At 47.4% G+C, this 14,583-nt stretch overlaps 1 protein-coding gene across 1 annotated transcript; it reads right to left on the bottom strand.

Annotated features, from left to right (window-relative positions):
- Positions 1-324: 324 nt before the first annotated feature.
- On the bottom strand, positions 325-4,949 carry GDF5 (growth differentiation factor 5). Its single transcript, XM_033094965.1, has 2 exons — positions 3,985-4,949; positions 325-1,775 (listed from the first exon to the last, which is right to left on the bottom strand). Exons 1-2 carry the CDS (start codon positions 4,607-4,609, stop codon positions 901-903), a joined length of 1,500 nt encoding a protein of 499 aa, XP_032950856.1. The 5' UTR covers positions 4,610-4,949; the 3' UTR covers positions 325-900.
- Positions 4,950-14,583: the final 9,634 nt, after the last annotated feature.

Genomic DNA, 14,583 nt, shown 5'->3' with positions numbered 1-14,583 from the left:
ATTTAAGGATTCATTTCAGAGACAACCAGCTTGACTAAGAAATGCCAAAAAGAAAACTTAACTCTGTTGCCAGGCCCCAGTGGAGCAGATGGAGCTCCAGAGCCATGGGCCTTTGGAAGGAACTGGAATGGGGTTAGAGGTAGCACCGGCCCTGCTCAGCCTGTACTCTCTGCCCCATTCTGTTTCAGTTTCCAGGACTGGGAACGGGGACTGGGCCCTGGAAACCAGGTTTATACACGAGACAACCCAACTCCCCTCCCTGGGTCAGTCATTCTTTGAGGGGTAACTGGGTCCCCTGGAGTAAACAATAAATTTGCCACAGTCTTAGGCACAGTTTTGCATTTTATCTCATCAATGTACATTTTAATCTAACAGTCTAACAGCCCCACATTCCTCACCCCTGCCCAAGCCCTCTCCCCCTCTTTCCCACCCCTGCCCAATCAGCATCTCATTTACCCCAGGGGCAGAAAGTCACCAGGCACACTGGCGATTCACGGAGGAGGTGGCACCTGTTGCTGTCCCAAGAGGAACCCTCCCTGGAGAGTCAGAGTCCAAGGAGGCCCAGGTAAGGAGAGGTCGCGGGCTGAGTCTCATTGGAAAACCAGGTCTGCTGGATCTCAGTCTCATTCAGAGTCTGTCTCCCTGGGCCTGTCCCTGCCAATCAGAGCAGCAAAAGGGCAGAAATCCTCAGACAGGGGGACTTGTGGGTAGAAAGGGACCTTTAGCCCAAGTCCCACTCGGATGGTGAGCAAGGCTGTTGGAATCCCCTTTCATGGATGCTGAGCAGATGCTCCTGGCTGCAGCTTCCTGACCCCTCTGTGACCCCACAAGTGTGGAGAGGGGCTCTTGTGACCAGCATCTTGGGAATGTGCCACCCAGGAAGATAGAGGGCAAGCGCTGCTACCTGCAGCCACAAGACTCCACGACCATGTCTTCATACTGTTTATAGACCACGTTGTTGGCGGAGTCAATGAAGAGAATGCTGATGGGACTCAGCCGCGTGGGCACACAGCAGGTGGGTGGCGTGGACTCAGGGTCCATGGAGTTCATCAGGGTCTGGATGACTGCATGGTTCGTGGGCTCCAGGTGGGAGCGCAAGGGGAACTCACATAGCCCCTCACAGTGGAAGGCCTCGTACTCAAGGGGGGCAATGATCCAGTCGTCCCAGCCCATGTCCTTGAAATTGACATGCAGCGCCTTCCGACTGCAACGGGCCTTGGGGTTCTTGCTGGGCCTCTTGCCCTGGCGTGTGGCCAGTGGAGCCCTCCGTTTTCGCCGCTGGCTGAACAGGTATTCATATACAGTCTTATCATCCTGGCCAGAGCGAGCCTTAATCTCATTAAAGAACAGGTCCCGCTTCTTGGTGCGGCCAAACACCAGGAACAGGGCCTTCTCATGGACCTGACGGGCAGCCCGGTCAAAGCCCAGACCACGGAGGTCCACAGCCCGGCCCCGTTCCCAGGCCTCCAGCTCCAGACACAGCTGGGCCGAGTTCTTAAAGTTTCGGAAGAGCTTCCAGATGTCGAACACCTCCCAGCCAGATCCGTCCAGGCCTGGCACGGAGCGCACATCCAGCAAGGCTGCCGGCTGCCGGCCGCTGGGGCAGCTGGACAGCTTCAGCTGGGCAGCTCGCCCGCTACCGGGGGCCACTGGCTTGGCTGTGTCTGAGGGCTTCTTCCGCAAGATCCGCAGCTCCGCCCCTAGCAGCCCATCCTTCTCCAAGGCGCTAATGTCAAACACGTACCTCTGCTTCCTGACCGCAGGACCTCGGTCATCTAGAAAGAACACCCAGAAGTCATTCCCTGAAACTTTATCAAGAAAGCTAATCATCTCCAGGACTCAAGGGAGGGCCACAGCTCTTTCCCTCTCCAGAGAGCTTTCTTTAACCTCTTCCCCACTCAGACAGAGGCCAAGACCCAAACCACTGAGAGCCTTTTTCAGAATAAGGGAGCGTCCTACACAGCCCAGCAAGTAGGGTGGCTGTGGGCAATTCTGGGTGTTTGTGTCAATCACTATGTGAACCTGAGATCCATCAGCCTTAGAACTGCCTTCTACCTTCTCTCTCCCTTATCTATTATCTAATATGAGATCTCACTGGTGAAACAGGTGGGGTGGGCATTATAATTACCCTTGTTTTCTCCAGAGGGGGAATCCCAGGCTCAGAGAAGTTAGGTGAGACTCACTCAAAGTCAACCAGCTAGGAACAAGCAGAGTTGGAACTCTAGCCTAGAACTTTTCATATCCTATCCTGAGCTACTTCCGCTGTACCTGAAAGAAGATATTAATCTTCTCATTTTATAGATGAGGCACAGAGAGGGGGTGTGCCTTGCCTAAGGTAACACAGCAAGTTAGGCACAGAGAGGGGGTGTGCCTTGCCTAAGGTAACACAGCAAGTTAATGACAAAGCTGGTCAGCAATCCAATTTCTCTGGCTTCCCAGTCTAATGATTTTGTTGTATGCATGTCTTACCCTGCTGAATATACAAGTTTGTGTGTGTGTATGTGTGTGTGTGACAGTTCGTGTGTTGATGTGTATGATTGGGTTCATATGTGAATAAGAAAGTGACATATGTGAGTGACATGTTATGTGTATGCATGATCGGGCTCATGTGAAAATATAAAGGATGTGTGTGTGTATATATGTAAGATTTTGTGTATATGTGTATGTAAGAAAGTGTGTGTGCAAGTGTGTATGTGTGTGATTCAGCGTGTGTGTACAAATATAAAGTTGTGTGTATGTACAAGAAGCTCAGTAGTATGTCCAAATCAGCATGCCCTCCTTCCTAAATACCAATTTGCCATTGGGAAGCATTCATATATTGCTCTAGAAGGTGACTAATTAGGCCTTTAAACTCCCCATCTCCCCCACTCTGAGATCCCTTAGTGCTGGGGGGCACAAAGACTTACTTTATGAGCCCCCGAGGGGTCACAGCTTTCCCTGGCTGGGCAGGCAGCCAGGCCACCTCCCCCACCTCAGCCAGACCTGCTGCCTCTGTGCCTCCCCCCGCCCTCTGTCAGTCCCCCACAGGCCAGCTCTAACGAGGAGCCTCTCCCACTCTCTGACCCCTCCCCCATCCTGCCAGCCAAAGTCCTAAGAGTCACAGAACCAGACCATATGAGCTGTAATCAACCCTAGCAATCAGTGGTCCACCTCTCTCTTCACATTTAGGGAGAAACTGAGGCCCTGAAAGGGGAAGGGACTTGCTGAGCTCACGCAGCAAGTTGAGGGGAAAAGCCAAGACAGTAATACCAGGTGGGCAGAGGGAGAAATGAGGCGAGCAGTTATTCTCCTGGGTTAATGATCAAAATGATCTGTGTTTCGGAGAGAACATAAAGTTTCATATTTGAAGGGCTCTCAGAAATTGCCCAGTTCAACCCCCGTATAGTTGTATAGATGGGGAAACTCAGACCCTGAAGGGCGAAGGGGCTTTCCCAAGGTCACAGTGTTGAACCTTAGGTCTGTTGCCCACTCCCAAATTCTATATATCTAAATGTCATTCTATGACTCCAAGATGCCTCATTTACTGTCTTCATCTATCCTGCCTCCGCTGCCCCCTACCCTGAGGGCAAAGTTTCAGAACCATGGGAAGCTAGAGATTAATTTCTCTCTCTGCCACCTGAGAAAACCTACAACCCCCTGGAACCTAGAAAGTTTGGCCAACCCACATAGGAACAGAGCATGGCCTGGTGACCAAAGGTCTTAGAGTCTGGTCCCCAACTCTGCCACCAACTCGCAGGTCTTGTCTCCTCTCTGGGCTTCAGTCATCCCCTCTGCACCTTGCAGGAAATGGACTTGGTTATCCCCAGGTGCCCTCCAGCCCTGACATGCCAGCAGCCTGGGACCTGGTATGTATGAGATAGTCCCAGATACCACCCAGGCCAGATGCACACGCCATCTCCCACCAGTGCAGTGTCAGGGCTCCGAAAGGCCCCTCCATGCATGCCCCTCCCTCTGAGCCATGCCCCTGCCACCCCGCCCCCTCACCTTGCCCTTTGTCAATAAAGCTGGTGATGGTGTTGGCCAGGCCAGCCTCCAACTTCACGCTGCTGTTGCCTCCCTTTCTGTCAGCATCGGACAGCGTCCTGTACAGCGAGAGCATGTACTCGTGGGGCGTGATGGGGGGCGGGCGGAATGGCTCCTTGGGCTCTCGAGGGGGCCCAGGCTCCCTGGCCTTCTTCAGCAGGAAGGGGCTGGGGACAGCTCCTGCCTTTGGGGGTGCCTTACCCCCAGGAAGCTGTCCTTTTGGGGTCACAGTCCGCGTTGCAGCCTGCCTTGTCTGGGGAGGGTGTCCTGGCTTGGGTTCAGGGCCACCAGATCTGGGGGGCAGCTTTTTGGGTTCATCCTTCTTGGGCTGTGTCAGGCCTCCTGCCTGCCCGGTGCCTCCCTTTGCCCTGGCATTGGTGGCCCCCCCACCATAGCTGTGACCCCCTGGCCTGAAGATGTTCCGAGCCAGAGGGGGCCTCTCCTTGGCTTCTGCTTTGGTCAATCCTGGCCTGGCCCCCTGGGGTCTCTGGCCCAAGTCAGGGGCCCCCAACACAGTGCAGATAAATTCCAGGTCCAGCCAAGCCAGGTGCCAAAGCAAGAAAGTGAGGAGTTTGGAGAGTCTCATCCTCTGGCCAGCCGCTGAATGACACCAAAGAGAACGGCGGCAGCAGCGAAGGTGCCTCTGGTTTGGCAGGAAAAACCATGAAAGGAGTGGACCCTCAAAAGCAGCGGCAGCAGCAGTAGCAGCAGAAGGAAAGGCTTTCTCCTCAGTCTGAGACTCTTTAAGTCTGCCGGGTGTGTGTTTGTATCCAGTCCCATAGTGGAAATGCTCTCGTATCCAGACGTGCACCGTCTCCAGTCAGCAGCTGAAAATAACTCGTTCTTGAAAGGAGAAAGCCGACCGCCCCCTTTCTCCTGCACAACTGACTGAGGGCTTGAAGGAGGCTTGTATAAGGCTGAGGGATTTTTCCAAGAAGGAAGAATGGCGTAATGCTGCCTGTGTGCTCCAGTTTTTTTTTTTTTTAAGTTTTGAATCCTTTCCAGTGAAAATACTTCACACACACACACACACACACACACACACACACACGCCTGCAGGTGCTCAGAAAAATCTTTTACAAACCTGAACTCAGGAATTGGAAACGGAATTCCAACCCAAACCAATTTAATTACTCTCTGATGTCATGCTGTCTAAACTCATTTAAGTGCGATATATTTATGTGAAAAAAATCACCGCTGCCCTTTCGAGGCCATGGCTCACGGGGGCTCTTGGCACAGAGCCCCGAAGCTTGACTCTAGGCTTAGGGGGCCCCTCGGTCCATGGAGCAGACTCAGGGGTCTTCACCTCCACCTCACGGGGCAGCCCACCCCACCTTCTTTAGGAGAGAGAGATGCTGAGGCATGAGCTCAAAGATCTTAAGCCCCAGAAGCATGGGGAGTGTGGGTTTTCAGCTAAGTCCTTGGGGTGTTTTTAAAGCAGTTTCAAACCCTGTGTCTAGTCTGGGGCCTGATTTGTTGTTGGGGGGGCAGCACAGATGGCAGCATTTACCCACAGTTTCTTTTATTTTAATAAACTTGTGGTGACCCAGAGAGAGTACTATCAGTACCCACTACACCCCTCCCCCCAAATGCCATTGACTGAACTCAGATGATTTTTTCAGGCTTTGGGGGACACTGCCACTTCAGAGCACACTCCTTGGATGGAGGCAGGTCCAGGGTGTACCTCACTACCACCCCCCAGCAAAGCCAGACTTGTAGTTTTGTTGGATAGGACCGGCAGTGGCTGACCCAGCCTGGGGCAGCAGCGGCCCCTGCAGGAGGCTGGAAAAATGATTTCCCACAATGATACTTTTCTGGTAGGTCTGAAAGAAGTCTGAATTCCAGCTGGACTCATGGGGGAAAGCTGCTCCCTTCGCCTGGAATACCCTCCTTTCACTCCTACAACTGGAGGAGGTCCTCCTCATCCTGAAAACTTCAGCTGAAAATTCGCCTCCTCAGGGAAGCCTTCCCTGATCCCCAGACAGAGCCAATTACCTCCTCTTGTGCGTTTGGCTACACTTGTCACATTGTAAAAGGTATAGCAGCAGTGGAAGCAGTAGTCAGGCAGGCTTTCTTCTTAATGTGAGATTCTTTGAGCCTGCCTAACAGAGATCTGTGCATACTCTAAAGTCCCCAGATTGGTTTCCCAGCATAAGCTGGCACAGAGTAGAAGTTCAGTAAATGCTTGATGAATGAAAGAAGATGAAACTCACAGCTGGGAATGTCCAGGTGCCCGATCAGCCCTTTCACCATGACACTCCTAGATCCCTGATGATCTTCAGAGCACAGCAGCAGAACTTGGCATGTCAGGCTTCATCTGGTGCACCTGAGTCAGAAAAACCAGTAGAGCTCCATCTTCCCTTCTCAAAGGACAAATGCACCACCAGGCACTCTTTGGGAGAGCTTTAAGGAAGAGCTAAATTCATTACTATCCCTCCAGCTGCCCAAGTGCTCAACACTTGACTTCCCTTTGGACTTGTCCCCATTTAAGCAGTCATCTCTGGCATTTTTCCCTCTTCTCCACCCCCCCCCCCCCAACCTCCCATCTCCAACCCCTTCCCACCCCCATCTCACTGTCTCAATCCTCCTCTCTGCCTTTAGGATTGCTCTGTTCCAACCCTTCTCTCTAAAACATACGCTTTGAAAAGTGCCAACTCGGGCCGGCCCGGTGGCTCAGGTGGTTAGAACTCCATGCTCCTAACTCCGAAGGCTACCGGTTCCATTCCCACATGGGCCAGTGGGCTCTCAACCACAAGGTTGCCAGTTCAATTCCTCAAGTCCCGCAAGGGATGGTGGGCTCTGCCCCCTGCAACTAGAAAATGGCAACTGGACCTGGAGCTGAGCTGCGCCCTCCACAACTAAGATTGAAAGGACAACAACTTGACTTGGAAAAAATGCCTGGAAGTACACACTGTTCCCCAATAAAGTCCTGTTTCCCTTCCCCAATAAAATCTTTAAAAAAAAAAAAAAAAGAAAAGTGCCAACTCATGAGCCCTCTCTTCCATGAAGCCTTCCCTCATCCACCAGAAAACACCCACTCCTGAATTATCATCGCGCATTTTCTGCACCCCTTTCCACTTTGGTAACTCAAAGATTATCCAGTCTGCCCCCGCCCCCTGCCTTGAACACAGTTCATTTCTTCCACTCTGTGTACTTTTTCATGTTTTTTTTTAAATCATAACTTAATTCCTTATAACTGTAATAATTTATTTATATATCTGTCTCCCCCATTAGATTATGACTAGACTGTACTATAATTATCTTTCAATTATTCCCAGTGCTGGGCACAGGGCCCAGCACATAGCAAATTCTCAGTATGTGTTGAATGGATGAAGAAATCGCTAATGAGCCCTTATATATAAAAGCTATCATTTTCTGCTTTAAGATATAGTTATTTGTGGACATATTGTGCCTTCCCTGCTGGACTCTGAGTTTCTTAAAGGGAGGGATTCTCTCTTGCCATCTAGTAGGCACTTTCTAAGCTCAAGTGAGTGAATAAAGGAAGGAATGAATAAATCAAACAACCAAGCCACCTCTACCCAGTGTTTGATAAAGAGCAAGGACTCTGGAGATGAGAATACCAGATTTTGAATTCCAGTTCTGCTATATGGTTTGGTGCATTGTATAATCTTTGGAACCCTCTAAACCTCTCTGAGACTCTGAACAAGCATCATGACAGTACCTACTCACAGGGCTTTTATGGGGATTCAATGAAATGAATCATAAAAAGTGATTAGCCTAGCGCCTGGCAAATATTAATAACAGCTACTATTTACTGAGCACATACTCTAGTAAATTAGACTTTGGCCTTTGTATCCCACCACATTTTTATCTTATTTATATTCACAACAACCCTATGATGAAGGTACTGTTAGTCCCACAATTTGCAGGTAAAGAAATTGACGTTCAGAAAGGTTAAATTACTTTTTAGGCTCAATTCCTGCTTTGACACATTTTTTACCCAAGAGTCCTAACCTGGCCCTAGAAACACAACAAGCAGTAAAAGGGTGGTAAAGGCAATTACAGTATTCTTGGCTTTCAGTCAAGGTCTCATCCAAACGCGCTGGGACTTTGGGGACATGGAGGAGTCTCAGATCAGGGGCTATTGTTTGAGGACCAGGGAACCCAGAAGTGGGGTGGAAGCAGGGAAAAGGGACTCAGAGCTTGCTTAGAAGGCCCTCTCCAGGGAGGAGCCCAGGGGACCAGCCTGGCTCTCACTATAAAGGTGACTAATCACTTCGGTCCCCTCTGGTAATTGCAACCAGATGCTGCTGCTGGCAGCGCTTCAGTCCCAACATGTTTAATTACTGGGACGCAGAGTCCCTCAGGCCCCCTTGTCCCCCTACCTCCCCCTCTCCTGTCAGCAATATTAATGTCAAACGCAAGGCAGAGGATGGGAGCCTTGGGAAGCCACTGGCATGGAAATAATCTTTACAGTCCCTTCTACCATGTAAAGCCTATAACTCTTATACATGCTTCCCCATCCATTATCTCACTGGCATTTCACAAAACATCCTCTTAAAACAGGCAGGCCAGAGTATGATTATCCCATTTCACAGATAAGCAAACAGTAAACTGCATAATGATAATAATAATAATCCTTTGCTTTTTTCCCCGCAAACACTTAGCAATTTTCGAAGTGGTTTGACATTCATGATACTGTCAGAACGTCCTGTGATCTCTCGGAGTCAGTCCAATACATCGCAGTGACTAAGAGCATAGGCTCCAGCATCAGACAACTCAGTCTGTGGCCTGGCTCTGCCACTAACCAATTGCGTGACCTTGGGTATTCATTCATTTATGTACTTAATTATCTAGCAACTATATACTGGCTGTCTACCACGGGTAAGTCCCAGGTCTGGGCACCGGATCTCTAGCAGTGGACAAGACAACCAAGTCTGTGCTAACAATCTGGTGGAAGAGATAGACAAATAAGCAAACAAATGCATAACTTTGGAGAATTCTAAGTGCTGTGAAGAAAAATTCAGCAGAGTCAAAGGGATGTCTCTTGTACTCGTAGATAGGAATGTCTCTTTGAGAGGGGTGACATTTGAGCAGAGATCCAGATGTATTGGTGGAGTGAGCTATACAAGAGTCGGGGGATGGTCATTCCAGGTGGAGAGCACAGCAAATACAAAGGCCCTGAGGTAGGAATATGCTTGGCATATCTGAGGAACCATGAGAAGTTGGTGTGAGGTTGGTGAATGAAGAGGGGAGTGACAGGAGATGAGGTCAGATCATGCCAGGACCACATCGTGTATGACCTTCCAAGCCAGAGAAAGGAAGCTGGATTTTATTTTTAGTGCAGTGGGAAACCCAGTGGAGGGTTTTAAATAGGAGAGTTGTCTAATTTGTAACAGCTGAGCTACTTGCCTTCAAATCCTAGCTCCCCAATTCACCAGCTATGTAATTTCAGGCTAATTATTTAAACTCTCTGTGCCTCAGTTTCCTCATGTACAAAATGAGAATAATAAGAATGATAATAATAATACACCTATTTCATAGAGTCGTTATGAGTTAAGTTGTGAGTCAAGTTAGGACAGTGACCACATGCACAGTAAACACTACACAAATGTTAGCTATTATTTACATTTTTAAAAAACCATTTCTCTGAACCTGTTTCTTTACATCTAAAATGAGGATAAAAATATCTGCTTCACAGACGGGTTATAAGAGCTAAATTTATTTACCTATGTAAAGCACCTTTCTTTCAGTGACCAGTATATAGTAGGTGCTCCATAAATTATAGTTTAAAAAAGATTCCATTGTTAATATTGTCCCTGCTTCACAAATGAGGAAATTGAGTCTCAGAGAAGTTAAATGACTGGCACAAAATTGAATTTTTTTTTTTTCTTTTTAAGCTAGAAATGACGGAGGTAGGATTGGACCCAGGCACCTGACTCTGAAATCAGCGCTCTTCCCACAGCGAGGGAGAACTGACCTTTCTAACTTTATCACACCACATGTTAGGGGTTGGCTCGGAGGAGGGCCCAGAGTCCCGGACCCTCCATCTGCATTTCTTCTAATCTGTGGCGTCTGGCCTGTCCCCATCCAGGGAGCCCATGCAAGAGGACAGCAGCCTAATCCTCTTCCCAGCCTCCAGTCTGGTTTGTATTGTTTAAACTGCCGGAGTTGCCAGTGCTCTGGGCTTTCGTCTGGTGAGCTCTCAATGGCTCCCCCAGCTGAGCTCCTCGGGAACTGCACCCTGTCCAAGCGTGGGCCTTCTGTCCTAAGTCAGTCCATTCCATTAGCCGCACATACTGTACATACTACCATCTGGAAACTGTGAATGTGTGTTTCTGTCTGTTGTGGGTATGGAGTGTGAACAAAGTAACCATACATTTTTTTCACTTTTATTCTTTATTTAAAATATTTTTTCTTTATCTTAAAAATGATTTTAACACTTTTAAAAAGGAATACTCATTAGATAGAAAAGTAATGCAAATTCATGATGATAAAGTTTCAAACAGTACAAAAGAATACACAGGAAGTTTCTATCCAACCCCAGTCCCCAGTTCTTTCAAGTCCTTCTCAGAAGCAACCACTCTTATCACTCTCCTGGATGACTTTCTATGCAATATAAGCTTTTTAAAAAGCGTTTTATTGAAGTATGCATACTAAATATATTTTAATCACAAAATTAAATCATGCTTATTTTTAAAAATTCAAACAATACCGAAGTTTATTAAATTAACAGGACTGGAATGAGACCTGCCCACCGAGGCAGGTTCAGGACAAGAGGAAAATGTCCATCTGATGGAGGGTATTGTATTATCACCTGATTATCCAATCCAAGGAGATTCAATCCAACCAGGGAGCAGAATCATCAAGAATAGGGCCCAGAGGAAATTCTTGGCATCCCTCAAACATCCCAAGCTCTTGCACAGCACATACACACAGCTTGGAATGCCCTTCCCGCCTTTGTCTGCTGGGAAGATTTATCCTTCATCATCGGGTATAATGTCACCGTCTCTATGAAGCCAGCCACTCCGTCTTCATAGAATTTACCAAACTACATGTATGTGAAATACTTGTTTACTCACCTGCCTCCCGTGTGAGTTTGTGAACTGAGGCCCTAGGCAGGGTTTACGTGCTATTGTTCTTTGTGTCTCTCCCTGTGTCTAACTCAGGATTCGGCACATAGTAGGTACTCAATCAATAGCTGTTTAATGATGAATGAATGGACTCATATGGACAGCAGCAAGTTCACAATCTACGACAAGAGACTGTATTCTTTTGGTGCCTCTGGCTCTGCTTCAGACTGTTAGCCTACAATAAGAAAGAGGGGGATGATTGGGGGTTTTCCCTTAATTTTTCCCCTCTGTCATCCTCAGCTCACTTCAGTCACTCAGGGTGCTGACATGGAGAGGAACGTGGGGAAAGGGGTGGAAAAGTCTTCTTTGAACTAGTACTGTAGCTAGCTTTGTGCTTTCTGGGTCTGGAAGATGTTTATAGCTATTCCTGTGCACCATCAAAGCATCATGGGGTGCTTTTAGAGGTTCTGCTGGGCCCTTTCCCTTAGTAAAGACATCACTATTACCAATGGCAATTTTTTTTCTTACTTCTGGGGTCCCTTTACCCCAGTAGGAGGCCCTACTGAACAGGACCCAGGGTGGGCCTATGCAGTCTCTCTTTTTCTCACGTAGCCCACATCTGGCTTACAGAAAACATTCCCTGACAAATTTTGGGAGAGCAGGCCAACCCCAACAAAGCAGCAACCTCCTGGGTCTGCCATCAAAGAAGTTGGCATGTTTGTCTCTTGTTGCTAGATTTCCCAGGCAGGAGGTATATATCCAGTCACTATGCTCCCCAATTGCAATGGGGACAGATTTGGCACCTCAAACTCTCATGGAAGTCCTCTCCCCAGATCACTTGGCTGGAGCAGTTAAAAGTAACACTCCCATGACCTTCCCCAAGAAGGGTGGGGACTCACTGCCAGAAATATCTCCACGTACATTCTCTATCCTTCACTCTCCTGACCCTATAGATAAGGGATCTAAGAACATTAAAACAGATTTTAGGCTATTAGAAAAAATATGTATAGTTTTTTTAGCACCTCACTTTGAAATTTCACATATATAATTTTAAAAAGAAAGAAAATCAGTCAGTCAGGGCAGCTTCTTGGCATGGGACAGAGGAAATATCTATAAATAATGAGCTGGGCTGGGGTACAGGATCCATATTACAGCCCCTGGGAGAGGGTTAGGATATAAAGTATGTTCCCAGAAATGGAATTTAGGACATAGAGGAAGAAGCCTAGTTCACCCAGAGGGGACCAGGGTTGGTTTTCTTTCAACTAACCCATTGTCTGTCCGTCCACTGCAGCCTCATTTGAAGCCTTCTCCCCATTCTGGTTTATTAGACAGGTTTGAACATGGCCAGACTCTATTTGTGTCTGGATTAAGTCTTTTCCCATATGTCTCTTCAATTCCCAAGCAATTCAAGTGATGTATATGTACACCTGTTTCTTTGTCCCAAATGTTCCTGGCACTTTGTAGGACATTTGAAAGCTGATGTATTCTCAGAGCCTTCTTTGGTCCAGACAAAATACCCCATTGTTCTAGTTTGTTATGTTTTAATACAATTTCTAACTTGACGTTAATACATTGTATTATCCAGTACTAGTACACAGTAGATGTTCATTAAATGCTTGCTGGTGAATGAATAAATCAATAAGGGTGTGAATGAATGAATCCCCGTTTACAAAGATCAAAGATTACTGTTTGGTTTTAATACCTTTCTACTCTATTTACCCTTGTCTTGGTAATCTGAAAGCTATGTTTGCTCTTTATGGTCTTAAAATGTATTGTGTATTTGCTGATGGATTTTATGTCATTAACCTTTGTAACACTGAGGTTGACTTGATTCATTCATTCAATGGATGCTTATTTATTAGCATCATGTGTCGGGCTCTGGGCTAAATGCTAGGAATAAGTCAAACATAGTCTCCCATCCTCATGAAGTTTTAATTTTAGAAGTGGGGGAAAGATAATATGTAAATAAACAAACGAAAATTGGAAAGTACTATGAAAGAAACAGAATACTGTGATAGAATATGATAACGCGTTACTTTAGATAGCATGATCAGGGAAGACCTAGCTGAGGAAGTATCATTTAAGATGAGACGTGAAAGAGAGGAAGCTATCAGCTAAGCCAAGAGCCAGGGGGTAAGTGGTCGAAGTAGAGGGCAAAGGCCCTGAGACAGAAGAGTTTGGTGTGACATTCAGGTTGTTTCATTTCTCTCCATTCCATATACTGTTGTACTGAACATTCTTACACGGTACCTGTTGTGTGAGTATTTCCCTGGGAGGGATTCCCACACCACTGATTCTTTGCATCTTTTTCTCTATGCAGTGTCTGGCATATTTCATCTTCCCTCTCTAAATTGTTTGCCTTTCAGAATCAGTGCCCTCCCTCCCTTTAAGCCCCATTTACTTTATCTTTTTCTCAAAGTAACTATTAAGAACTTTTTGTGTTCTTACAGGAGAAAAGATACAATATAGCTCTTATCAAAGTGTTTCCTTCTGCTGTGCATTTCCTGTTTCACTCCTGCTATCTATTCATCCATCCATCCATTTACTCACTTAGGACTTACTGAGCACCTATTTTGTACCAAGCCTTATGATGGGTACTAGAAATGCATCCTCATGTAGTGCTTCTCAAAATGTGTTTCTGCTGCATCAGAATCACCTGGGGTATTTGCTGAAATGCGGATTTCTGGGCTCCACCCGACTCTCTAGGGGTGGAATCCGAGTGTCTGAATTTTAAGACGTTCCCCAGTTTTGTGTGTGGGGTGGTGGGGGGTGTTGTTTTTAATCCCAACTAAAAATTTATAACGACTGAGTATAAGGTAAATGGAATTTACAACTCTTAAGAAAGTACATTAATAATTTATCTACAAAATGCTATGAAAATAACGCCTGAGTGGGTCATAGAAGAAGAATCCTCTAGACTCAAGTAAGGTTTACGCATTAAATTAGACAAACTGCTGTTCTCCAGACATTCAGCAAAGAAAACACCCTGCGCAAAATCGTGGGAGAAAACAGTGCTGTGTGTTCAAACGACACTGTGCTGTGAGTGCTGTGTTGCCTGAGGCGGCTTGGAGCTTCGGCTCTGAAGGTAAGAAAACCCCAGACCTGGTTGCCCTGAAGTTTTTATTGCCACCCAGGAGTCATTCCCTAATTCTTCACGCAGCTGTTAATTGCACTCCGTTTGTGGGTGGAGCAGTGCGCAGGCGCACCTAAAACCAGGTGACCACACACATGCGCAGTGTGTAACCCCAAAGCCAAAAGTGGGATGATTGAGGGCAAGTTTTTTCCTGTTACCAAAACTTCCCTTGCTCGAACCCAGAAGCCATGGCTGTCCTCATCCTGTCTAGGGAATCTTGCTTCTCTTAATGTAATCCCCCTCTCCTTCTGGGCCACTGCAGTAAATCGGATGCCAGTACTCAACATGGCGGGAGGCCTCCAAGTGGCGCCTCCGCCTATAGGCACACTACTGGGGGGGCGGGGCCCTCCGAAAGGGCGGGAGTTTGGGGGGCGGGGTCTGGGCCCCAGTGGG

The sequence above is a fragment of the Rhinolophus ferrumequinum genome, chromosome 23, assembly GCF_004115265.2.
Source record: "Rhinolophus ferrumequinum isolate MPI-CBG mRhiFer1 chromosome 23, mRhiFer1_v1.p, whole genome shotgun sequence".
Lineage (NCBI taxonomy): Eukaryota > Metazoa > Chordata > Mammalia > Chiroptera > Rhinolophidae > Rhinolophus > Rhinolophus ferrumequinum.
The sequence above is the reverse complement of the archived record's forward strand: the minus strand, read 5'-3'. Positions and strand labels throughout refer to the sequence as shown.

Bases quoted from the DNA above. Each gene is read 5' to 3' on its own strand.
- GDF5 (XM_033094965.1), bottom strand. From the start codon at position 4,609: ATGAGACTCTCCAAACTCCTCACTTTCTTGCTTTGGCACCTGGCTTGG. The intron at 1,776-3,984 runs GTGAGGGGGCGG...TGTTCTTTCTAG, and splicing joins CTTTATTGACAAAGGGCAAG to ATGACCGAGGTCCTGCGGTC.